Below are 14,219 nucleotides of genomic sequence, written 5' to 3'. Positions count from 1 at the left end.
TTAAGTTTATGCAACCGTCCGCTGTGGTGTTGACAAAACCACACTTCAACTCAGTGTTTTCAATTCTGGTTCACAATCACATTTGTATTGTCTACCCAACATACACATTCATTTCATACATTTAATTGTGAGCACTAAATAAACAATAACGGGTGGTCTGTTCCCCATAAACTCTCACCTGAGCTGTGAGATATAGGGCAGACACTGGAGGAATCCCCTCACTTCACTCTCTTCATCTGTCCAGTCGCTCAGCTCTACTGGTTTCTTCTCTGTGTGGAGTTTCAGCACTTCTAGGAGGATGGAGCTCTTTCTCTCTGAGAGGTTTATGATCCAGACTGCAGGAGCTGACTGATAAACTGACTGTAATGCTGGAAGGACACTCCTGCCTGTTTGAGTCTCATAGTCCTTCACTTGTGACCACAGATCCAGCAGGAAATCAGACTGATCAGAGTGACAGTTAGTATAGTTTTCACCACAGGGGAAAGATGTGTAGCTGCACACAGATGTTAACAGATCAGTGTAATTTTCTTCTGTATCTGCATCAAACTCTGATGCTGAAACAAACAGATTCAGCAGAAACTTCACAGCAGCTTCTCTCTTCCTGTAGATAATGTCACAAAATCTGTGGAGACACACACATAATTATCACTTAATTGTCCAGTGTAGGAGAATATAAAATATTGAAAAAGTGACTCAATGAATTATTATTAATTAATAGAAAAACATATATTAACATAAGCTGGTGGAGTGATTTTATTCACAATTCAGTTTTAACTCTTCATTCAGTTTATATTTCAGTATTGGTGGCTGGTTGTGTATAGAGTGATGTGTTATAAATATAATCCGAAATTAAATATTTAGTGAATAAAGTATTCTTGTATAGCTTCTATATTTTGGAATAAAAAAAAATGTTTGAGTACCGGTAACTTAATTTCCTTAAACCATTGATTTCAAATACATGTATTTGGCATATATTCAGTTGATATGAAGGTAAACCTGCGTCAGACAGACAGTTTCTACACTGTGTTTGAGTTCTGACTTGACAGTAAACTCTTCATCTAGAGCTCCATTAAAGTCGCGTGCTGTTTTTTGTTTTATGTCACATCATCAGTAATCACATTTACACACACTGTTTTCACTGACCAAATTAATTGTATTTTAGAAATACCGTAAAAACACATTTTGATTTTGATGGCTGCAACACACTCGAAAAAAGTTGGGACAGAGGCAAAATAAAAGTGAAAATATTTTAGAATATCCATATTAAATTCTTTTGAAACAGTCCACAATATTCAGGTGAACTGGTAACAGGTGAGGGGATCGTGTTTGGGTATAAAAGGAGCATCTCAGTCCTTGCAAGCAAATATGGGTCATGGCTCACCACTATGTGTCAAGAAAATTGCCAAACAATTCAAAAATCAAATTTGTCAATGTAAGATTGCAAAGAATTTAGGTCTTTCTTCATCTACAATATAAAATATCAAGAAAAGATTCAGGGGATCCAGAGAAATCTCAGTCTGTGTAGGGCAAGGCAAGAAACGTAATGTGGCCTTTGAGCCTTCAGATGGCACTGCATAAGGCAGGGGCGGATCTAGTGATTTGGGGGCCCCAGGCAAAATATAGGAATGGGGCCCTATACTATTGCACACTTTACAACTTACAAACTTACAATTTTCACTGTTGTGATGATTGCTGCTGCATGACCCCTCCACCCCCACACATTTAAAATAGACTGAAGGAAATTATTACACACATAAGAATTATTTCAACCAAAAATGAAGTGTGTCTGTGTGGAAAGTACTGTGCATCTACTCGGTCCTTCACAGAAATGAGTGAGCACCATTTAAAACGATAAACATAATACGCACTGTTGCTCTGTATTTAATTATAACATCAGATACATGATATTTTTAATTTGTAGATCAGTTTCTTTTTTTTTTTTCAAATTCCAAAAAAAATAATATTTTTTTTCTGTATGGTCATGTTAAATTGTTTTAATCAAAAAGCATGTCTAATTAATTGAAATTATGAAACTTGTTTAATTTAACAGCAATTTATTAAAAGTTAAATTACATTTTTTTAATTAAAAATGGAATTTTCAATTTAACACGGAATTTGTCAAATTTTGGATGAATAAATCCAATGCAAGTCAGCACACTTCAATCAAATCGCGATATGGACTAGGCCTACTAGTGTATGTGAATATTAAACGGCAAAAATGCTATTTAAATATGAATCCTGCATGTTTTATGTCTCTGTGTGAATGAATTGTGAAGGCGAGCGTCACGCGTGCTGCAGTTGTAGGCTAAACGAAACCGCGCGTCTGCGCCATTCATTCCATGACATTCCGTTTTTATGAATGGATTCCGTGATCCTGTCCGCGTTTTCGGAATCACGGAAATCATAAGGCCCTACACTTTCTACAAGATGCACGTTCAATGCGGACGCAAAGGCGGATGTCGTGGTAATGAACACTACAGCAACCGCTTGTGCGTCCGTGCTGAACGTGTATCGAATATAAAAAGCATTTTAGGGGGCCCTTGGCTTTCGGGGGCCCCAGGCGGTCGCCTACCTTTGCCTAATGGTAAGTCCGCCCCTGGCATGAGGAACCATCATGCTCCTGTTTTAAATAAAGCCTTTTGGGGATCAGGAGTACATTAGAAAACAGTTGTCACTTAACACAGTCTGTCGCTGCATCAAGAAATGTAACTTGAATCTCTGTTACGTAAGTAGAAATCTATACTATGCAGAGATGCCGTCCAGTTCTCTGGGCCTGAGCTCATCTCAAATGGTCTTAAAGACAGTGGAAATGTGTGCTGAGGTCAGATGAGTCCATGTTTCAGCTTGTTTTTGGGAAAAACAGACATTGAGTTCTCTCAGACCCAAAGACGACAGGGACCATCCAGACTTTTGGTTTGACCAAAGCAAACATCTGTCATGGTATGGGGGTGCATCATTGCAAACGGCATGGGTGATTTGCATGTGTGTGAAGGTACCATTGACGTGGAGGCGTATACTGGGACTGTTTAGAGACTTATACTGCCATGTGCACATGCTAAAGCAATTTGACTCATCTGCCATTGACCCATATTCAGCTCGGCTCGCATTCAGGTGCCGACCGCGCTGCTCGGCTGCTGTGCACAGTAAAGCTCGCCTCCTTCAATTTGATTGGATATCGCAAACATTTTTACATTGACGAGCGCTTTTACACCACTGAGACACTGGGACTGCGCAGGCTATAGATTAGAGTTTTGCCTCAAGTGGGCTGCGCGGGCCATTCGTCCCTGCATACGCCAATATAGCGTTTTTTTGTGATGATATGCAATTCAACACTAGTTCATGTCCACATACATATTGTTGAATAAATATTTAAGTTAATTGCATTACATTAATTATATTGTAAGCACTGAGTACAATAATCAAGCATGGGTGGTCTGTTCCCCATAAAACTCTCACCTGAGCTGTGAGATGTAGGGCAGACACTGGAGGAATCCCCTCACTTCACTCTCTTCATCTGTCCAGTCTCTCAGCTCTACTGGTTTCTTCTCTGTGTGGAGTTTCAGCACTTCTAGGAGGATGGAGCTCTTTCTCTCTGAGAGGTTTATGATCCAGACTGCAGGAGCTGACTGATAAACTGACTGTAATGCTGGAAGGACACTCCTGCCTGTTTGAGTCTCATAGTCCTTCACATGTGACCACAGATCCAGCAGGAAATCACATCTCTCATAATTCACAGATGACAACAGTTTCTTCACAGTTTCTTCTATTGTCTCTTTCTGATGGAGAGCAGCTTGCAGACACAAATCCAGTATGAATAATCTCTTTCCTTTCTCCCATGATTCAGCTGTTTTATTCTGTGGTTTAATAAATCTAAAGATAGAATGAACAAGATTCAGTCAGAGAGACGACAAAAGGAAATAAATAAAGATTCTTGAAATTAATCAAACAGTTTGTCAAATAATATCCAAGGTTAGTGTAATTGAACAGTGAAAAGTGATGAACAGATGTTTTTATAATTATCTTTAGTTGTCAGTTTTGCCCTGTGGTAAAATTGCATTTTTTCTGGCAAAATATCAACAATTATATGGTTGAAATCAATTACATTTTCAAACAACAAAAAAGAGTGCATAACTGCAAATAAACAGTGAAACATTGGGAAACAAATATAGTAATTTAAATTTCCTGAAACCACAAATGTAAAATTATTAACAGATTCAGTTGATGTTAAAGTAAATCTTTGTCAGACAGACGGTTGCTCCACCGTTACTGATGTATCAGTAAACACTTTGGCTGCATTTACATTCACTGTAAAAAAAAAAATCAGGTCTCCAATTGAAAATGTTCTAGTGACTGATCACATCTACATTTTTTAATTGGCCAAATTGAATTTCTGTGAATTAAATTGCATAAATTCACAGAAATTCAATGTGGCCAACTGAACATTTTTGATTTGATCGGTCACTAGAAAATATTCAATTGGAGACCCGATTTTTTTTTTTACAGTGTTGACAACCAATTCCATTTTCCCCCCAGATATAATATAAAATATATTCACATATCAGCTGTCAGTCTCGCTGTGTGGAAGAAAACATTATGAACTCAGGCACAGAGAACCGCTGATCACAAACAGATGTGAAGGGGTGCACTTGCCAGCTCCCGTTGTTAGCCTCCACAACACAAGACCAACAGTGTAAGTGGTATTGCCAGCTGAGACTTCTTGGTCTAAATCATACATCTCTAGTTACCAAGGTCGAAGTTAGTGGGGCTGAATTTTTTCCTTTTCTCTGGTGAATCAGCCAAAATATTATGTTTGTTGACAAATAAAGCATTTATGGAATGAGGAACCACATTTTCTTTGATCTTTTGAAATACAAGATGTCATTGTACTTTTAAAAAAACTTTTTAGACCCCCCCAAAAATTGGTATAAGTTGAAATCAAGCTTCCTCCACATAGATATTAGACTATGGTAGATATTTTCATCTGAACACCTCATCAACAACACACCAATGCCTACATTACCATATCATATTGGTAACCTGTGAACAATGACATGACAAGAAAGAGAGAGCAGGTCACCAAGACCATAGAGGAACTCATGTTAACAGGCGCCTAAAGCTTACTGCAAGATTTAAACTAGTTAAAGATTAAGATGTCAAGGAACATCAGCCTTCGAATGGAACAAATGCATGGTTTATTTTTAAATCATGTCAGGATCGTGTTGGAAGATTATATTTGTTCTAACCATTTCCCCACAGACTTGGTTTTGTAATCAGGCACAATTTAATGCAGAGTTTGCAAAGAAACTTTTAATGAAAGAATAAGATAGAGCAATGCTAACTCTATTGGATCTGACAGCAGCCCATCGTAAAGAGCTAGTAAATAGTTTCATAAAAGAACAAATGTAAACAAATTCAAAATGTTTTTTTATTTACAAATTACAGTTTTATATTTATGGATAATGTTTTCAAAACACTCACGTGCAATAGTGGAGGGACTGATGCTTTTTCCTATGAAATGACCAGCCAATCATAACAGTGGCCGTTTACTGACAAGCCTTAAAGGAGATGTGGCATTTAACCAAAGTGTTCGTGACAAAAGGTCAAAATGAGGGTTGAAAATACATTTTTTGAATATATGACGGTATTTCAAATTTTAGATATTAAATAATCACAAACATCATGTCAAGACCCCTTAAATCTACGTTCAAGTGCATGGACATGAAATCTTTTTTTTGGGTTCATTACTTTTCTGCTCTATTGTGTTTTGGCTCATTTTTAATCAAAATTAATCTAATTAATTTATCAATATTAATGTAAATTCAGTCAGTTCCATCTCAAGTGAATGTGAACAGTAGAAAAAAAAAAATGGTTGGGTATCAAAACGTTGGATCTGTCTCACAGTATAAACGCAGCCAAAAACTTCAGCTACATTAGAACAATATACATTAAGCTTCCATCACTAATGGATCTGATGTAAATATATTTCAAATTAATCTAAACTAACAACATTATTTATTAATGCATATAAATGACAACATTAAAAAAAACTGAATCAAACTGAGTGGAATTTTCCCATAAAACTCTCACCTGAGCTGTGAGATGTAGGGCAGACACTGGAGGAATCCCCTCACTTCACTCTCTTCATCTGTCCAGTCTATCACAGCTACTGGTTTCTTCTCTGTTTGGAGTTTCAGCACTTCTAGGAGGATGGAGCTCTTTCTCTCTGAGAGGTTTATCAAGACTGCAGGAGCTGACTGATAAACTGACTGTAATGCTGGAAGGACACTCCTGCCTGTTTGAGTCTCATAGTCCTTCACATGTGAGCTCAGATCTAGAAGAAAATCACAGTGCTGATACCCAGTCCACAAAGAACGATTATTAGGGAAATAAGTGTAGCTGCACACTGATGTTAACAGTTGAGTGTAATTTTCTTCTGTATTTGCATCAAACTCTGATGCTGAAACAAACAGATTCAGCAGAAACTTCACGGCAGCTTCTCTCTTCCTGTAGATTTCATAAAATCTGTGGACACACACACACACACACACACACACACACACACACACACACACACACACACACACACACACACACACACACACACACACACACACACACACACACACACACACACACACACACACACACACACACACACACACACACACACACACACACACACACACACACACACACACACACACACAATTATCACTTTATTGTCCAGTGTAGCAGAATATTTATATTGAAAAAAGTGACTCATTGAATTAGTAATTAATATAAAATCATATATGAACATAAGCTGGACTGATTTTTTTTCTCACAATGTAGTTTTAACGTGTTATAAATATAATCCTAAATTGAATATTTAGTAAATTAAGTATTTTTGTATAGCTTCTAACACATATTGAGTTGATATGAAGGTAAACCTGCGTCAGACAAAACGTTTCTACACTGTGTTTGGGTTCAGACTTGACAGAAAACATTTAATCTAGTCGAGTGCTGTTTTGTCCTGTTTCGTCAATTTTTTTTAGTCCAGTTGAAATTGTACTGGTTTGGTGTTTCTGAAGATGAATTAACAGGCAACAGATAATGTGACTGTATCTCGGCTTCATCCAGCATGTTAATCACACTACAATCGGCCTCGTCATTGTGCACTAACTGTGAAAGTCAAGGGTAATGTGTGATGTTTTTAATCCTGACAATATTTGATGATGTATTGTGTCATGTATAATTTGGACAGAGAGATGAGGATTGTATTGACTGCTTGACTATGCAAAAAACCCACTGTAGCTCGGTTACAACCGCATATATAAACGTACTGTGAGCTGCATGAAGCTGCTATAATAGAACAAAATCAATCTCTATAGACTGACTGAACAAGAGTGAGAGCAGGATTTGAACAACAGATCTACTTACAGCACGACTGTCATAAACAGAGCCGCTAAGACTGTGTCATAAGAACTAATCTGACCAACTAGCAATTCTTTTTTGGTAATCAGTCTTACTTTTCAGATTCAAATTACACCACTTTATATGTAACTGGTTTAAAACAGTTATTGATGACTAACTTGTAAGACTAGTTAAGTTTATGCAACCGTCCGCTGTGGTGTTGACAAAACCACACTTCAATTCAGTGTTTTCAATTCTGGTTCACAATCACATTTGTATTGTCTACCCAACATACACATTCATTTCATACATTTAATTGTGAGCACTAAATAAACAATAACGGGTGGTCTGTTCCCCATAAAACTCTCACCCGAGCTGTGAGATGTAGGGCAGACACTGGAGGAATCCCCTCACTTCACTCTCTTCATCTGTCCAGTCTCTCAGCTCTACTGGTTTCTTCTCTGTTTGGAGTTTCAGCACTTCTAGGAGGATGGAGCTCTTTCTCTCTGAGAGGTTTATGATCCAGACTGCAGGAGCTGACTGATAAACTGACTGTAATGCTGGTAGGACACTCCTGCCTGTTTGAGTCTCATAGTCCTTCACATGTGACCACAGATCCAGCAGGAGATCAGACTGATCAGAGTGACGGTTAGTATAGTTTTCACTGCAAGGGAAAGATGTGTAGCTGCACACAGATGTGAACAGTTGAGTATAATTTTCTTCTGTATTTGCATCAAACTCTGATGCTGAAACAAACAGATTCAGCAGAAACTTCACAGCAGCTTCTCTCTTCCTGTAGATAATGTCACAAAATCTGTGGAGACACACACATAATTATCACTTTATTGTCCAGTGTAGGAGAATATAAAATATTGAAAAAAGTGACTCAATGAATTATTATTAATTAATAGAAAAACATATATTAACATAAGCTGGTGGAGTGATTTTATTCACAATTCAGTTTTAACTCTTCATTCAGTTTATATTTCAGTATTAGTGGCTGGTTGTGTATAGAGTGATGTGTTATAAATATAATCCGAAATTAAATATTTAGTGAATAAAGTATTATTGCATAGCTTCTATATTTTGGAATAAAAAAAAAAGTTTGAGTACCGGCAACTTAATTTCCTTAAACCATTGATTTCAAATACATGTATTTGGCATATATTGAGCTGATATGAAGGTAAACCTGCGTCAGACAGACAGTTTCTACACTGTGTCTGTGATCTGACTTGACAGTAAACTCTTCATCTAGAGCTCCATTAAAGTCGCGTGCTGTTTTTTGTTTTATGTCACATCATCAGTAATCACATTTACACACAATGTTTTCACTGATCAAATTAATTGTATTTTAGAAATACCGTAAAAACACATTTTGATTTTGATGGCTCATGGCTGCAACACACTCGAAAAAAGTTGGGACAGAGGCAAAATAAAAGTGAAAATATTTTAGAATATCCATATTAAATTCTTTTGAAACAGTCCACAATATTCAGGTGAACTGGTAACAGGTGAGGGGATTGTGTTTGGGTATAAAATGAGCATCTCAGTCCTTGCAAGCAAATATGGGTCATGGCTCACCACTATGTGTCAAGAAAATTGCCAAACAATTCAAAAATCAAATTTCTCAATGTAAGATTGCAAAGAATTTAGGTCTTTCTTCATCTACAATATAAAATATCAAGAAAAGATTCAGGGGATCCAGAGAAATCTCAGTCCGTGTAGGGCAAGGCAAGAAACGTAATGTGGCCTTTGAGCCTTCAGATGGCACTGCATAAGGCAGGGGCGGATCTAGTGATTTGGAGGCCCCAGGCAAAATATAGGAATGGGGCCCTATACAATTGCACACTTTACAACTTACAAACTTACAATTTTCACTGTTGTGATGATTGCTGCTGCACGACCCCTCCACCCCCACAAATTTAAAATAGACTGAAGGAAATTATTACACACATAAGAATTATTTCAACCAAAAATGAAGTGTGTCTGTGTGGAAAGTACTGTGCATCTACTCGGTCCTTCACAGAAATGAGTGAGCACCATTTAAAACGATAAACATAATACGCACTGCTGCTCTGTATTTAATTATAACATCAGATACATGATATTTTTAATTTGTAGATCAGTTTCTTTTTTTTTTTTCAAATTCCAAAAAAAATAATATTTTTTTTCTGTATGGTTATGTTAAATTGTTTTAATCAAAAAGCATGTCTAATTAATTGAAATTATGAAACTTGTTTAATTTAACAGCAATTTATTAAAAGTTAAATTACATTTTTTTAATTAAAAATTGAATTTTCAATTTAACACGGAATTTGTCAAATTTTGGATGAATAAATCCAATGCAAGTCAGCACACTTCAATCAAATCGCGATATGGACTAGGCCTACTAGTGTATGTGAATATTAAACGGCAAAAATGCTATTTAAATATGAATCCTGCATGTTTTATGTCTCTGTGTGAATGAATTGTGATGGCGAGCGTCACGCGTGCTGCAGTTGTAGGCTAAACGAAACCGCGCGTCTGCGCCATTCATTCCATGACATTCCGTTTTTATGAATGGATTCCGTGATCCTGTCCGCATTTTCGGAATCACGGAAATCATAAGGCCCTACACTTTCTACAAGATGCATGTTCAATGCGGACGCAAAGGCGGATGTCGTGGTAATGAACACTACAGCAACCGCTTGTGCGTCCGCGCTGAACGTGTATCGTGTATATAAAAAGCATTTTAGGGGGCCCTTGGCTTTCGGGGGCCCCAGGCGGTCGCCTACCTTTGCCTAATGGTAAGTCCGCCCCTGGCATGAGGAACCATCATGCTCCTGTTTTAAATAAAGCCTTTTGGGGATCAGGAGTACATTAGAAAACAGTTGTCACTTAAAACAGTCTGTCGCTGCATCAAGAAATGTAACTTGAATCTCTGTTACGTAAGTAGAAGTCTATACTATGCAGAGATGCCGTCCAGTTCTCTGGGCCTGAGCTCATCTCAAATGGTCTTAAAGACAGTGGAAATGTGTGCTGAGGTCAGATGAGTCCATGTTTCAGCTTGTTTTTGGGAAAAACAGACATTGAGTTCTCTCAGACCCAAAGACGACAGGGACCATCCAGACTTTCATCAGCGACAGGTGCAAAAGCAAACATCTGTCATGGTATGGGGGTGCATCAGTGCAAACGGCATGGGTGATTTGCATGTGTGTGAAGGTAGGGTAGACCGAGTACAGTTGGTACAGGGGTACATTTGAGACACCTCAAATAACTTGCGTGCTCAACAAGTCTGATCTGTGAAATTTGCTTTGCACATGCGTATTAGCGCCCTCTTCGATCTTGGGAAATTTGAAGTACGTGTGCTTCTCCAGTCCGAAGATATCGGTGAAAGTTTTTTTTCTACGGGAAGTTTTTCATTTCACCACCTCCCTTCCACATTGAATAGCTTCTCATCCTTACATGACTGTTAAAGTTAACTTACATTTTCGTAAACCTTAATCTGTGCTCTGAAAACTGGCATACTGCATGACTGTGTGTCATGCAAGACCATCGTAAAATCTAGAGAAATGTGCGAGGTGGTCAGCGGGGTACAGTTGAGACGCAGTGTATCAATTGTACCCGCACTAGAATCCTATTGCGGCACATGCACTTTAGTTGCACAATGTTTACTGTTATTATGTTTAATATGATATTTTTGTGCATTTGATTGTTTGCAATTGTTCAATGTGCTTTACTGTCACTCAACCGAACTGTTAGCCTAGCCTACTATTAAAAGGATAAACTGAAATTAAATATTGTATCTCCGTTTACCATTACTGTTCAATGTTTTACTAATTAACTACTTTTAACTTAACAAATAATCAAATAAAATACTGAATGGAAATAAAAACTGTTGAATTCTCATTTTAAAGGTATTTTACAAATTCAATGAATTGGTTAGGCAGCTTTACAGCATTACGGATGGGTGTCTCAACTGTACTCGGGTACTGTTCCAACTGTACCCGACATGGGTACAGTTGGAACGAAAACGCTTCTTGTGTTTATGAGCTAATTGTGGTAAATATGACCTATTTATGGATGGTAATAATTATTCATATTTTAGAAGACAAGTAAAGGAAATGTCATATGAAAAATCACTTCTTTTCAGTCCTCAGTTTTGGTGTGGTAACTGAAAAAGCAAAAAGTGTACCAACTGTACTCGGTCTACCCTACCATTGACGTGGAGGCGTAGCCTATACTGGGACTGTTTAGAGACTTATACTGCCATGTGCACATGCTAAAGCAATTTGACTCATCTGCCATTGACCCATATTCAGCTCGGCTCGCATTCAGGTGCCGACCGCGCTGCTCGGCTGCTGTGCACAGTAAAGCCCGCCTCCTTCAATTTGATTGGATATCGCAAACATTTTTACATTGACGAGCGCTTTTACACCACTGAGACACTGGGACTGCGCAGGCTATAGATTAGAGTTTTGCCTCAAGTGGGCTGCGCGGGCCATTCGTCCCTGCATACGCCAATATAGCGTTTTTTTGTGATGATATGCAATTCAACACTAGTTCATGTCCACATACATATTGTTGAATAAATATTTAAGTTAATTGCATTACATTAATTACATTGTAAGCACTGAGTACAATGAACAAGCATGGGTGGTCTGTTCCCCATAAAACTCTCACCTGAGCTGTGAGATGTAGGGCAGACACTGGAGGAATCCCCTCACTTCACTCTCTTCATCTGTCCAGTCTCTCAGCTCTACTGGTTTCTTCTCTGTTTGGAGTTTCAGCACTTCTAGGAGGATGGAGCTCTTTCTCTCTGAGAGGTTTATGGTCCAGACTGCAGGAGCTGACTGATAAACTGACTGTAATGCTGGAAGGACACTCCTGCCTGTTTGAGTCTCATAGTCCTTCACATGTGACCACAGATCCAGCAGGAAATCACATCTCTCATAATTCACAGATGACAGCAGTTTCTTCACAGTTTCTTCTATTGTCTCTTTCTGATGGAGAGCAGCTTGCAGACACAAATCCAGTATGAATAATCTCTTTCCTTTCTCCCATGATTCAGCTGTTTTATTCTGTGGTTTAATAAATCTAAAGATAGAATGAACAAGATTCAGTCAGAGAGATGACAAAAGGAAACAAATAAAGATTCTTGAAATTAATCAAACAGTTTGTCAAATAATATCCAAGGTTAGTGTAATTGAACAGTGAAAAGTGATGAACAGATGTTTTTATAATTATCTTTAGTTGTCAGTTTTGCCCTGTGGTAAAATTGCATTTTTTCTTGCAAAATATCAACAATTATATGGTTGAAATCAATTACATTTTCAAAAAAAAAAAGAGTGCATAACTGCAAATAAACAGTGAAACATTGGGAAACAAATATAGTAATTTAAATTTCCCGAAACCACAAATGTAAAATTATTAACAGATTCAGTTGATGTTAAAGTAAATCTTTGTCAGACAGACGGTTGCTCCACCATTACTGATGTATCAGTAAACACTTTGGCTGCATTTACATTCACTGTAAAAAAAAAAATCAGGTCTCCAATTGAAAATGTTCTAGTGACTGATCACATCTACATTTTTTAATTGGCCAAATTGAATTTCTGTGAATTAAATTGCATAAATTCACAGAAATTCAATGTGGCCAACTGAACATTTTTGATTTGATCGGTCACTAGAAAATATTCAATTGGAGACCCGATTTTTTTTTTTACAGTGTTGACAACCAATTCCATTTTCCCTCCAGATATAATATAAAATATATTCACATATCAGCTGTCAGTCTCGCTGTGTGGAAGAAAACATTATGAACTCAGGCACAGAGAACCGCTGATCACAAACAGATGTGAAGGGGTGAACTTGCCAGCTCCCGTTGTTAGCCTCCACAACACAAGACCAACAGTGTAAGTGGTATTGCCAGCTGAGACTTCTTGGTCTAAATCATACATCTCTAGTTACCAAGGTCGAAGTTAGTGGGGCTGAATTTTTTCCTTTTCTCTGGTGAATCAGCCAAAATATTATGTTTGTTGACAAATAAAGCATTTATGGAATGAGGAACCACATTTTCTTTGATCTTTTGAAATACAAGATGTCATTGTACTTTTAAAAAAACTTTTTAGACCCCCCCAAAAATTGGTATAAGTTGAAATCAAGCTTCCTCCACATAGATATTAGACTATGGTAGATATTTTCATCTGAACACCTCATCAACAACACACCAATGCCTACATTACCATATCATATTGGTAACCTGTGAACAATGACATGACAAGAAAGAGAGAGCAGGTCACCAAGACCATAGAGGAACTCATGTTAACAGGCGCCTAAAGCTTACTGCAAGATTTAAACTAGTTAAAGATTAAGATGTCAAGGAACATCAGCCTTCGAATGGAACAAATGCATGGTTTATTTTTAAATCATGTCAGGATCGTGTTGGAAGATTATATTTGTTCTAACCATTTCCCCACAGACTTGGTTTTGTAATCAGGCACAATTTAATGCAGAGTTTGCAAAGAAACTTTTAATGAAAGAATAAGATAGAGCAATGCTAACTCTATTGGATCTGACAGCAGCCCATCGTAAAGAGCTAGTAAATAGTTTCATAAAAGAACAAATGTAAACAAATTCAAAATGTTTTTTTATTTACAAATTACAGTTTTATATTTATGGATAATGTTTTCAAAACACTCACGTGCAATAGTGGAGGGACTGATGCTTTTTCCTATGAAATGACCAGCCAATCATAACAGTGGCCGTTTACTGACAAGCCTTAAAGGAGATGTGGCATTTAACCAAAGTGTTCGTGACAAAAGGTCAAAATGAGGGTTGAAAATACA

General features: G+C 37.5%; 1 protein-coding gene across 20 annotated transcripts in view; it reads right to left on the bottom strand.

Annotated features, from left to right (window-relative positions):
• LOC307130835 (uncharacterized protein) overlaps nt 1-14,219 on the bottom strand; it is a 154,349-nt gene that overhangs the window by 37,655 nt on the left and 102,475 nt on the right. For 18 of the 20 annotated variants that reach the window (XM_079824060.1, XM_079824065.1, XM_079824069.1 and 15 more), the window contains 5 exons: nt 12,055-12,468; nt 7,763-8,206; nt 6,088-6,522; nt 3,457-3,870; nt 179-622 (listed from right to left, as the gene is read on the bottom strand). In XM_079824060.1, coding sequence (XP_079680186.1) covers nt 179-622; nt 3,457-3,870; nt 6,088-6,522; nt 7,763-8,206; nt 12,055-12,468 — 2,151 coding nt within the window. The remainder of the gene's footprint in view (nt 1-178; nt 623-3,456; nt 3,871-6,087; nt 6,523-7,762; nt 8,207-12,054; nt 12,469-14,219) is intronic. The other 2 variants (XM_079824072.1, XM_079824070.1) reach the window with 2 other exon arrangements.

This window comes from Gobio gobio, assembly GCF_949357685.1.
Source record: "Gobio gobio genome assembly, chromosome: 8".
Classification (NCBI taxonomy): domain Eukaryota; kingdom Metazoa; phylum Chordata; class Actinopteri; order Cypriniformes; family Gobionidae; genus Gobio; species Gobio gobio.
This window is presented reverse-complemented; position numbering and strand designations above follow the sequence as displayed.